At 48.2% G+C, this 12,272-nt stretch overlaps 1 protein-coding gene across 2 annotated transcripts; it reads left to right on the top strand.

Moving 5' to 3' along the window:
• The first annotated feature begins 4,753 nt into the window (after positions 1-4,753).
• LOC141370374 (testis-expressed protein 13D-like) lies at positions 4,754-7,733 on the top strand. Of its 2 annotated transcripts, XM_073879207.1 has the most exons (4): positions 4,754-4,803; positions 5,419-5,620; positions 5,771-6,795; positions 7,595-7,733. In XM_073879207.1, exons 3-4 carry the CDS (start codon positions 5,808-5,810, stop codon positions 7,645-7,647), a joined length of 1,041 nt encoding a protein of 346 aa, XP_073735308.1. In that variant the 5' UTR covers positions 4,754-4,803; positions 5,419-5,620; positions 5,771-5,807; the 3' UTR covers positions 7,648-7,733. The 2 variants fall into 2 exon arrangements, with proteins under 2 accessions (XP_073735308.1, XP_073735309.1); XM_073879208.1 differs by lacking the exon at positions 4,754-4,803 and having other exon boundaries at positions 5,588-5,620; positions 5,768-6,795.
• The last annotated feature ends 4,539 nt before the right edge of the window (positions 7,734-12,272 follow it).

Below are 12,272 nucleotides of genomic sequence, written 5' to 3'. Positions count from 1 at the left end.
AATTTTCCTTAAGCCCATTTCTGCAGTTATTTGTAAATCAGTCCACCTTGAATGGACCCCCTTCCAACAAGAGGCTCTAGATTCTATCAAAATTGCATTACAACACCCACTGTCATTAATGCCCCTCCACCAGACTCCTTTCATGGTAGAAGCTTTAGCAACCTTCTCTCATGCCTCTTGGAGTCTCTGGACCACCCATACTGGCCATAAGTTACCTATGGGCTTCTGGTGCAAAAAACTGTCCTCTGCAGCCCTATAGGATGCTATAGGAGAGGTAATTGCCGGCCACAATACTGGGCTTTCCTGGAAACAGAAGTTCCACAGGCTCTGAGCCCATGATCCTCTGTACCCAGCCGCCCACTATGCATTGGGTCATGGAAGCAGCACCCATAAGTTTGCCATGACCACAAAGGCCTCCTTTGCTACAGGATAGAGCCAAACCAAGGGGGCACCTGGGTGGCTCAGTCAGTTAAGCATCTGCTTTCGGCTCAGGTCATGATCTCAGGGTCTTGGGGTCGAGTCCCATATCGGGCTCCCTGCTCAGTGGGGAGTCTGCTTCTCCCTTTCACTCTCCCTCTGTATTCTCTCTCTCTCTCTCAAATAAATAAATAAATAAGATCTTTTGAGAGAGAGAGACACAGCGAGAGAGGGAACACAAGCAGGGGGAGTGGGAGAGGGAGAAGCAGGCTTCCCGCAGAACACGGAGCCTGATACGGGACTCGATCCCAGGACCCTGGGATCATGACCCGAGCCAAAGGCAGACGCTTAACGACTGAGCCACCCAGGCGCCCCATAAATAAATAAAATCTTAAAAAAAAAAAAAGAAAGAAAGAACCAAACCTAGGCCCCCTGGCATATCCCATTTACAGGAGGGGTGGCCTTCCCTGTCCTCAGTTTTTTGCCAGATGGCATGGGGCTAGAAGAAGCCACCCCTCTACCAGACCCCTTGGCTACCTGGGAAGCCCCTTGGGATCAACTGAGTGAACAGTGGGAGCTTGTACATTTTACAAATGATAATGTCCATCACATGTGAGAGAAGTTCACTGGAGAGCTATTGTTTTCATCCCTTAACAAGGACATTCCTGATAAAGGAAAAGACAGAAGAGAACACAATTGCCCAAATTTCAAGTCTGCATCTCAGAACTATTTTCCCTGGCCAAGAATCAGCCCCAACTGCACCATTTTATAGACTCGTAGACTGTTGCCAATGGTCTGGCTCTCTGGTCCAGCCAATGGCAGCAACAATAATTCTTTGCTGGGGTTTCCCCCCTTGGGGTAAAGAACTCTTGCCTCACAGATACCCCACATAAAATCAAGGTCACATATGCCTGTACATATACTGAAACCATAATATAAGGCCTTACCAAGACACTCTTTATCCCCTTCGGAGTTCCAAACATTACTGATAGTGACCAAGGCACTCATTTTGTTTCTCAGAATATAAAATACTGGGCTCTTGAACAAGATATTCAGTGAAACTTTCACTTTCCTTACAGGCTATAGGCTTCAGGCCTCATAGAGTGCCATAATGGCTTATTTAAACAAGTTCCGATTTGATTAAATGAAGCATGGTACATTTTTGTCATCACTCAAACATCCCGGGTGAATTATAATGAAGAGCCTGACTCCATTTTTTTTGATGTTTGACTGCTGACAGCTTTTAAGCCTCAACCCTCACTCTCTCCCTGGGTCCCACATCTGGACAAGTTAATAAGAAAGCCTAAGTTCTTCCTCCTTTGGTGCTGACAGGAGTTTCAAACCACACAAGCCCCTGCCCCATCCAGGAACTGTCTCCCCAGCCCTAATCTGAACCACCATTAAAATCCCAAACCAGTCTCCTTTCCTTACTGTCTTAAGCCATTTGTGGAGGCCTGGCTGCTCTCCCCGGACAGTCCCATTAGGTAAGTAATAAACATGTTCACACCCTCTTAGTGTGTATGTGGTATCATCAGTCTTGACATCTGAACCAAATTTGGGGTGGGGATTCACCTTGTTTCTGCATGATGGTCACAACATATGTCTGCCATGTATCTCCTCATGGTCTCAAGGTCTAACAACAACACATCCTCATACCAGCATCCCAAGGATTGAGGGCTTGTGGTAAGGTTTTCACTTCATTGATCCTTTATCACAAAGGAGTATCTTTCGCTGAAACCACCAGCAAATTTTCTGTGTCTCCCTGACCAGCACAAGGTAACATACCCACTCCTAAACCAATCACTGACAAATGGAAACAAGATGGCTGAGACCAATCATGAGACACTGCCCATATCTCAACACATCACTGTCTAAGCAACGTAGAGGTTCTGTTAGCAGGTAAGAGAGTATGGCTTGCTGTTGGTTATTAACCAGCAATATCTGTCACAGGAATGTTGATACAGTCCTTTTTCAGATATTTAATGTAGAATTTTTACAGATGGGCCAGTATATTTTATACTATATTATTTTCTACACTATTTTTTCTGATTGGCTATTAAATTTTCTTGGCTTCACAAAATGAACTGGGGAGCTGTCCATCTTTTTCTATGATGTGGAATATACATCTTTAGCTTACAATACCCATCTTTAGCTTATCATAATATACCTTTAAGAGTTATTATACGCCTTCATAAATAATGCAAGAATCTCAAAACAGGAAATTGCTCTTGGATATTAACCAAAAGTAACAGAAATGTTGGTACAATCTCTTTGCAGCTATATTTACAAATGAGATGGGTCAGTAGCACTCTTTTTGAGGTAATATATTTTTCTCATTGGATATTATATTATAATGGCTATACAAAATGATCTAGGGAGCTTTTCATATTTTTCTATGGCTGAAATGGCATATGTCATAATCATCTGATTTTAAAGGCTAAACAGGAATTAGCATGGAATCATGTTTTGTGCTTTTAAAAACTGACTACACTCAAACCATGCTTCTATAGGTTGGAATGCTCCAGGACTCGGTCCTCTGTTTTCTACTCATCTCTTTCCCTAGGGGATCTCATTCAAGTCCATGGTTGTTAAATACCATCAATTCACTGTTTTTTTCCCCAAATTTATATATCCAATCCAATTTCTCCCCTCTGCTCCAGATCTGTATATCCCAGAAGGTCTACTTGATATCTCTACCCTAGTCACAAACAGACATCATAAACCACATCTCTGAAAAAGTACTCTTGTTTTTTCCCTTCTTCCCCTGTTCTTCTCCATTTTGGAAGTGGTACCATCATCCACCCACTTGCTCAAGCCTAAAAACTAGGGGTCATCCTTATCTCCTTTCTTTCTCTCAATCTTTACAACGCCCATACAATCTAAAACTACCTGTCAATTTTACTTTTTTTAAAAAAAGATTTTATTTATCTAACAGAAAGAGAACACAAGCAGGGGGAGTGGCAGAGGGAGAGGGAAAAGCAGGCTCCCCGCTGAGCAGGGAGCCTGACGCGGAGCTAGATCCCAGGACCCTGGGATCATGACCTGAGCTGAAGGCAGACGCCCAACCGACTGAGCCACCCAGGCACTCCTCAATTTTACTTTAAAAATACATTCTCTCTTCCTGTGTCCATATCCATTAACAATACTTTAGACTAAGCCAAATCATGATTATTTCTTGCTTAATCCACTGCAACAGCTTCCAAACTGTTGTCCCTGTTTATATAATTTCATATAATGTCTATTCTGTAACATCCAGAGTGAAACTTTTTAGACCTGACAACACTACCACAGGAAATACTACAACATTGCTCCTTCATACTTAGAATAAAATCCAATCTTCTTAATATTGCTTCCAAGGCCATTGCAAGATGGCCCTTTTGTTTATGTTTCTAACATCATCTTATTTCACTCCCTCCCTAACTTACCAGGCTCTTGCCACACTTGGATCTCTTCTACTCCTTGAAGATTTGAAAATTTTCTGCACCAAGACTTCTGCCACTGGAATTCTGGGTCTCGGTTCAAATGTCCCCTTCTCATAGAGACCATCCCTAAACTCCTTATTCATAGGGGACAGTCTCAAACCCCTGTATAGTCTCTATCTCTCACATCAACTTATATAGTAACTTGATAGCACATACCACAATTTACAATTCCTTTGCTTTATTTATTTACTTTCTTCATTTATTAGTCCACCAATGGGACATAAATAGCAGGAGGGCTGGGAATTTTTCAGTATTTTTCAGTTTTTGTCCAATGAGCCTATGTGTTTAATAATTATCTGTCAAAGGAAGAAAAATGTATGGATCTGATGATGAAAAGTCTAAGTTGGAAATACAGAGTTGTGATTTGAAGTAGTGTTTAAAATTATGGGAATGGATAAGCTCACCCGAAGAGGAGGAGTCTGAAGACAAAGTTGGGAAAACACCAACTATGGGGCTGTGTGCTGAAGAACTGGCAGTTCAATGAAAGATAAGCGAGAGAGCTAAGAGGAACATCCGTAGAATTTGATATCACAGAAACCAAGACAGTATGGTGTCAAGGAGGGGAATGGTCAACAGAATTAAACACTGCTGAAAAATCATGTGAAAACTAACTTTCGGGGCACCTGGGTGGCTCAGTCGGTTAAGCGTCTGCCTTCAGCTCAGGTCAGGATCCCGGGGTCCTGGGATGGAGCCCCCCCTCCTGCTTCCCGCTGAGCAGGGGGTCCGCTTCCGCCTCTCCCTCTGCTCCTCCCACTGCTCCTGCGTTCGCGCATGCGCAGGCGGTCTCTCTCTCGCACATAAATAATTTTTTTTTAAACTGACTTTCAAAGTATCCGCTTGCTTTTGTGCTGAGGTAGGGACTGCTGGTGACCTTAATAGAGAATTTTCGCTGAGGTTTTGGGAGGTAAGAACCAATGTGCCGCAGGCTGGATGGTGAAAGCACGATGAAGTGGACAAGAGTGTGGACTATTCTCTAAGAGTCTAATAGGAGGAGAGAAAGGGTAGGATATAGGGTAGAGGGAGGAAATTATTCGAAGCACAGAGAGAACTTGAACAGGTTTACTGTACGGGAGAAAAAGATCCAGTAGCACAGGAGATGCTGGGAAATACGGGGGGCAGGGATAAGACGTACTGAAGTGTTTGGGGAAGTGGAACAGGAGCAACTAGAGTCTGGGGCAGGAAGACAGGGTTTAGCAAGGAAAGCTGACGGACTTCAGGGCTCAGTCACTTGATTTTCTCGATGACAGGAACTCTAAGGTCATCTTCTTAGGACGAGGAGGGAAGAGGGCGGACGGCTTGGGAATATAGGAAAGTTTGATATCGCACCCGAGAGTGATGGGAGAGGGCGCTAAACCATAAAGAGCCCCCCCCCCGCCCCCACACGCACTCACCGACCCCCAGGTCAGGAATTCATTCCACGCGCCTCTGGGTGCTGTCCTTCAGAAGCTCTCGGGAACGAGAGGCGCCTCGGGGCTCCCTGCAATTTCCAGCACAGTGGCCTACCCCGCCCGCCCTGTAGGAGGTGTTTGCCAAGGAAAGGGAGCAGAGCCCAGGGGAGCCGCCAACCTGCCAGCCAAGCAGGGGGCTCTCTCCCGTGTGAGGCCGGTCCCAAGAGGCCTTGCGGCCGTGACTCAGAGCCTATATCTCTGACGCGCTCCTCCGTCGCCCCGAACGAGGTTGGTGTGTGAGTCGGCTTCACGCTTTGTCGAGAGAGCGAGTGGGTAAGAGGGGAAGCCGGCGGAAGGGGAGGCCGGGACTGGGCGAGGACTGACTGGACTGAGGCGGGGACGGCGGGCTGGGGGCTGGGGGCTGGGGGGTGGTGGCGGTTGGTGTGCGGGGCAGATCCGTAGGCCGCCATTGTTTTCGAGCAGCAGGGCGGCCGGGGAGGCTGACTAGGCCGCAGCCGCCATGGCCGTAGATTCCAGCGACCCCAGGAGCGGCTTCCGCCACAACGAGGTGGTGGTGTTCATCAACGAAGAGGTGCTCAGTAACGGCGGCGGTCCCGACTTCTACCTGACCTTCTGCTCGAAGCCCTGGAACGAGATCGAGGACGAGCTGCTGTCCGTCGTGGCCGACCCTCAGGTGCCGCGCGCCCTCAAGAGGGCCTACTTCTGGAGCGCGCTGGCCTTGAGCGTGCGCGCGGCCGCGAGGCAGCAGGAGCAGCAGGCCCACCGCGTGCGGCGGCTGCAGGAGCAGCTGCAAGCGCGAGAGACCACCACTTGGGCTCTGGCCTCCCAGCTGCAGCGGCTGCGCCAGGAGCATGAGCAGGTGGTCTCGCAGTTGCAAGGCATGCAGCACGACCTGCAGCGGGTGCTGGACGAGCGCGAGGCGCTGCGTGGCCAGCTGCTCCAGGCCCAGAGGCAGCCCCAGCAGGCCGTGTCTCGAGCACAGTGGCGGGCGACCGACATGTGGCCCCTGAATGCAGTGGAGCACAACGAGGTGCTGGCCGCCACCGGGTCGCAGCGGGATGTGGAGAGCCAGAGAGAGGAGGCCCAGATGGCCTCCGCGACAACAGGTGTGCTGTACGGGTCAGGACAGCCGCCAACGCCGAGTCCCTGGGCCCAGGTTGTTCAACCCTCTCTGCCAGTGCCGTTCCCCATGCCATTCCAGGTGGCGTTCCCCTACCCACCACCTCCCCAACCCAGAGTAGTGGCAGAAGCAGCAGCCGGAGCAGCATTCCCACCCCAGATGCCTACTGGGGCCATCTACCCACCTGGCACGGGGCCTCTGTTGGGGTCCCAGGAGGGGATGGTCCCGCGGTGGGACCAGAGGAGCCAAGGCCAAGAGGAAGGTCCTGCAAGGCCCCCCTTTGGTGTAAACCCCTCAGGGCACAGCTGGAGCCAGGGAGAGGAGATGAAGCAACAGCCGCAGGGAGAGATGCCCAGGCAACCAAATGGTAAGAAAGCCTTTGAATCCCAGCAAAAGGACAAACCTGCCTCCTACCTGAGGAGGACGGGATTGGGACTGCCTGTGGTGTAGAGCATGATTAATTTTTCTGGACACTTGGCTTGTGATAAATGCAAAGAAAACAAAAAACAAAAACTACATGCTAACTTTGACCCCAAACAAGCTTCTCAGTGAATTTAGGCATGTAGAAAAGAATGGGGACAAATTCCAAAGAGAAATCAATTTCTGGAGGCCCTCTTCTGATCAAAAGCTCACTCTTTTATTTACAGCAGAGAAAAATCGAAAATGCCCCAAATTTTCAGTATCCTACCATCAGGCAATAACCATTTTTGGCACATTAATATAGCTATTTCCACAGGTGGATCTCTTTCCCCGGTTTCGTATCATACATGTTTATGTGTGTGTGTAATGTGTATTGCTTTAAAGAAAGATGAGACTGTAGCGAATATGTTAATGAATCGTTTAAAGGAAAATTTTTCCAACTGTGTTTAAGGTCACAGGTGGTGGACTCTGGATGGCTGCTACCAATTGGTTGACACCCTGGAGAGGCTGACATGATGAAACATTCTTTTTCTCTTTTCTGTATTCTCATTAACTTCTCTTCCACAATAGCAGGTCTTTGGCTAAGAAGAATCATGCTTTTAGAACATATGCACATTGTGTTCTAGGAACACCACTTTTCCTTGAGAATGCTATTGTTATGCTATAAACTGCAGCAGTGTTCATTTTGTTTCTTGATTTATTTTTACAAAATTCATAGCTAAGGGCCTGTTCTTTGTGTCTCTAAGCTCCAGGAACTTTGTATGAAGCTGAAGAAACTCCAGCTCCCAGTGTGGAATGAATCCTCACAAAATACCCTCTGGCTCTCAGCAGGCTTCACCTCAGTGAGACCTCAACTGTCTGGAGCTAGTAGAAGTGTGAAGAAATCAAGGAAAAGGAGACATTCTGGCACACATCCTAAAACAGGGGAAAGTAGACAGATTTTGTTGGAATTTGATCCTTCTGTTAGGGAAAAGGGATTGACAGCAGATTTCAAAGGGTGGATGGGAGGGTAGTATTAAATGTTAGAGGTTATAGCAAGTTTGTTGAATTTCGTTCATTAATACATTGAACAAATAGTTATTGATTGCCCAGTATGTGTTAGGAACTACAATTATATGTTATTATCTGGTGCATACATTATAGCCCAATTGGATGAGTTTGGTTAGATGACAGAAGAACCTAATTTGGGATACAGTGTACACCGGGGGTGTCTTTGCTTAGCAAGTAGTATGGCTTTTGGGTGAACCCAATTGAAATAACATCAAGACCCATTTCTGTGATTCTGGAGGCACCTTCATGCTTGAATGACTGAACTGCTCAGCACAGCAGTCCCAACAGAGACAAACAGGCAGTGGCAAAGATGGGGGGAAATCGCCTCACAAGAGTCAGCGGGACTTTTCTGAGACTCCTGCTGATTTCCTCCCTTGAAAAGGACTGCTATTTTCCTGGTTGTCTGAAAGGCCACTGGGTTGTCTTGAAGGAGGAGAGTGTTGGCTACACACTCGAGCCCTCAGCTTTGGACCACCACCATCCCAAGCTCCTTTCCAGTCAAGATGGATGAAGAACAAAATGGATTCCAAGGGCGAACACCATGCTGCGGATGGTGCTTCTCTTGGGAAGACTAACTGGATTAAAAAGAGAACTGGACTGAGAGAAGCCCTTTTGGGAATGCCCCGGGCCCCTTCTCTCCCATTTGGTGTGTTCTCTGCAGGCTCTCTGCTCCCCCGAGACAGGTGGAGCCCAGGGGCTGGGAAGTTAGATGGTCTCCAGTCTGAACGAAAGGTGTTCTCGAGTTCCCCCATGAAATCCCAGCTCACCAAGCTCAGCCTCTGTCAGAGGTTTCCTGATTCTAGTAATAAAGAGTGTGCACTTGCCTGCTGTGTCTTCTGTGTGGTGTGCATCTCGGGGCAGGTTTGCTCCAGGGCGGCAGTTTAAACCCACATCTTCCCACCATCCCACTGAGGTGAAGGAAAGTTCGAGCTCATTCACTGAATAGAGGCCCTCTAATGAGGGCCTCTCCTCTTCCAGCAAGTTACCCAAGATGGGGAGGGGGAGGAGCTTCTATGGGGCCTTCAATCCACTGTGACTGTCCCTGCTCCCCTGTCTGAGTCCACACGGTCCCTTGAAGGTGGGCACCTCCCCTGCTCTTAGGCCCATGGGGCACAAGAGGTGAGGTGGGGACAGGGCTTCTGTCTAGGCTGGGAACCCGGATGCCTGGTGTCCAGCCTCCCTATGTGCACCAAGAAGCCATTTCCCTGAGGCCCTGTCTCCCAGAGTCCCAGCAGAAATTTCCCTTCTGCATTTCTGCCCTGCAATGCACGGTCCCCTCCCTCCTATGCATAATCTCATGAAGGTGCTCAGCGTTCTGGGAAACAGCCAGGTTTAGACGGCCTGTTAATAAGACAAATGTTCCCTGAGGCAAAGGGGAGGGGTGGAACCTGGCTGCCTGCCTGGTGTAGGGACAGGGGATGGGGCAGAGAACTGACCCTACCCCACCGGCTTTCTCCCTCTCCTCAGTCCCGGTAACCGGGAGGCCTTGCTTACTAGAGAGGAGCACTGGGGACGAAGAGGACCATCAGGGACATCGGCCTAAAGCTAGGTTTTCTGGGTCAGGGGCTGGTTTTGTGATACTCCTATGTGTGCCGATAGCTCCCTGGAATTTTGAGAGAATGGGGCACAGATGCGACTCGGGAATGTTATAGGATATTTTTATCTGATGGTTCTCAGCGTGGTTTCTGGACCAGCAGCATCAGGATCACCTGGGAACTTGTTACGAATGCAAATCCTCAGACCTGACTCCAGAAGTCCAGGGAGTGGAGCCTAACAGGTGTTTCTGATGCCCGCTGAAGTTCAAGAACGTTTGTTTGTAATCCATAGTGCAATGTGAACAAATCACCCAGGATTTCATTATGGTTGGTTCATTTAGGGCTTCACAACTCACTCTGATGTCCACTGGAATGTCCTTAGGGCTGTATGAAAGCAGACTCATCCCCGGGCATAGCTCTTCCACAGCCCAGTGTGATTACCCAATATTGCAAGGCTGACTTTTTTGATAAAAACCTTCATAAATCTTTGACCAGATTACTGAGGCTGGCTCTCAATTATCTCTTCATTCTGGGCTGGGCACATGCATGTAAAGCCAGTAAGTTTAGTTTAAGGGAAGAGCCTGGGCTTTGGAGCCAGAGAGACCTCGGTTCATAGATAACCTGTTCTGCCATTCACCAGCTGTGTGACCTTGAACAAACTCCTGGATTTCTCAGATCCCCAAAAAGTGTTGGCTCCCTTCTCCTACCCTTATCACTCTGCTCTGTGATGATGGGGTAATGGGTATAAAGGATACCCGCTGAGCGCCTACCACATGACACTTTGGCCATTATCCCACTGGTGACTGCCACAGCTCTGTGAAGTATAATAGAGTCCTCTATTAATAGTTCTTCAAGGAGGATATTGTACTCCCATTTTACAGCTGTGGCAACTCAGTAACTTACCCCAAATCATTCAGCTGGGTGTTGATGAAGCCTCGGTTCTCACCCCAATCTCCCCAGCACCAAATTCCATGCTCTTTCTACTGTAATACCACAGTGCCTCAAACTTCTTCTTTTTTTTTAAAGGTTCCAGTAGTCTCTCTTTTTTTTTTTTTAGATTTTATTTATTTATTTGAGAAAGCGAGAATGAGAGAGAGAGAGAGAGAGAGCACATGAGAGGGGGGAGGGTCAGAGGGAGGAGCAGACTCCCTGCTGAGCAGGGAGCCTGATGCGGGACTCAATCCCGGGACTCCAGGATCATGACCTGAGCCAAAGGCAGTTGCCAAACCAACTGAGCCACCCAGGCGCCCAGTGCCTCAAACTTCTACCCTTCCCCGTTAATAGCAGTTAACAGGGTCTGTCAATGCCTTGACTGATAGAATTGACTCTAATGAAAGGACTCGAAGTCACAGAGGCAGTCTGGTGGGGAAGGAAGTGGGTGGAGATGGCAAGAGTCCAGCTTTCGTGGCCGGGGAGTGCTGGTGATAGAAGAGAAGGTACTGGAAGAAGAGGACCACGGACATACTTCCTAGAGGCGTCAGGCTGATGGAACCTGCAGAGACCGAGGTACGGAAGATGGAGCAGCATGCAGTGGGGGACTCGTTCCCAACCCCACCTGCACGGAGCCCCTGGCCAGCTACACTTCTCCTCGCATTCACCTCCGCTGCAGAAGGAATGGCTCCAATCCCAGCCTTTCCTGTGGGGGCTTCTGCAGGCAGCATGTGGAAACGTGTAGAGATGGAGAGAAGCAGTTCTCAGATGGCACAGGAGGCAATGACAGGCCCGCGAGAAACGTGCCTCTGCATCACTCTGGGGGTGGCAGAGCTGTGTACAGAGTATGGTTAAAGGCCAGGTGCCTGGACTAAGGAACAGTGTAAAATAAATGCATTTTTCTTTGAATTAAACATGCTTTAAGGGGCACCTGGGTGGCTCAGTCGGTGAAGCGTCTGCCTTCGGCTCAGGTCATGATCCTGGGGTCCTGGGATCGAGCCCTGCATCGGGCTCCTTGCTCAGTGGCGAGTCTGCTTCTCCCTCTCCCTCTGCCTCTCTCCCTGCTTGTGCTCTCTCCCTCTGACAAATAAATAAATAAAATCTTTAAAAAAAAAAAAACGTGCTTTAAATGAGGGGAAAGTCCTGGTAGGAGTGGAGGCTTTGTCCTCTCACAGAGCTAGCGCTCATCTCGGAGCAGACCGCCAGAGAGCATCACGGAGATTCCAGACCCACTCTCTGCAGGAATTACCTTCCTGAGGCCCTTTCTGGTTATCAAAGCAAACTGGATTGGCCCAAACAGAAACATCAAAAGCCGTTAAAACCGCCCACAATCCCCAAACCTGGAGGTGACTGCTGGTTATACTTTCATGTATTTGTTTTATACCCATACAGGCATATGTACATGCCTGCACATACAGATCTACCAAACAGGATAGGGTACATGCTTTTTTCTGCAGCCTCCTTGACTGCAGAAGTACTGGTTCCAATCCGGTCCCCTCTTGCGGGGGATTCTGCACCCAGTGTGGGGGAAGGTGGAAGAAAAGGGAGAAGCACGTCTTGGGGGGCAGAGGAGCAGTGATAAATACAGAGAGATAGATGTTTATTTACCAAAACAGAATCGTGGTACATCTTTCTTTCCAACATTTGTTTTTCACTTAACAACAGTAAGACATGAGCTGTCTCATATTCATATTGAGAATGTGATTTTAAATGGCTGTGTAACATTCTGTCACATCAATGTTTCAATTGACTTAACTGGTTCTGTCTTACTGGGCATTTACATTATTTTCAAATTTTTATTTTCACATTCAACATTAAATCAGTGTGCACAATTTTCTGTACCATGGCCAAGAGTGAATGCCACCATTAAAAATATCCTAAGCGGTTTGAAAGATCTCCTGTTTTAATT

The sequence above is a fragment of the Callorhinus ursinus genome, unplaced genomic scaffold, assembly GCF_003265705.2.
Source record: "Callorhinus ursinus isolate GAN/ISIS: 27379988/994484 unplaced genomic scaffold, GSC_fseal_2.0 scaffold33, whole genome shotgun sequence".
NCBI lineage: Eukaryota > Metazoa > Chordata > Mammalia > Carnivora > Otariidae > Callorhinus > Callorhinus ursinus.
The sequence above is the reverse complement of the archived record's forward strand: the minus strand, read 5'-3'. Positions and strand labels throughout refer to the sequence as shown.

Bases quoted from the DNA above. Each gene is read 5' to 3' on its own strand.
- LOC141370374 (XM_073879207.1), top strand. From the start codon at position 5,808: ATGGCCGTAGATTCCAGCGACCCCAGGAGCGGCTTCCGCCACAACGAG. The intron at 6,796-7,594 runs GTAAGAAAGCCT...TGTGTCTCTAAG, and splicing joins GATGCCCAGGCAACCAAATG to CTCCAGGAACTTTGTATGAA.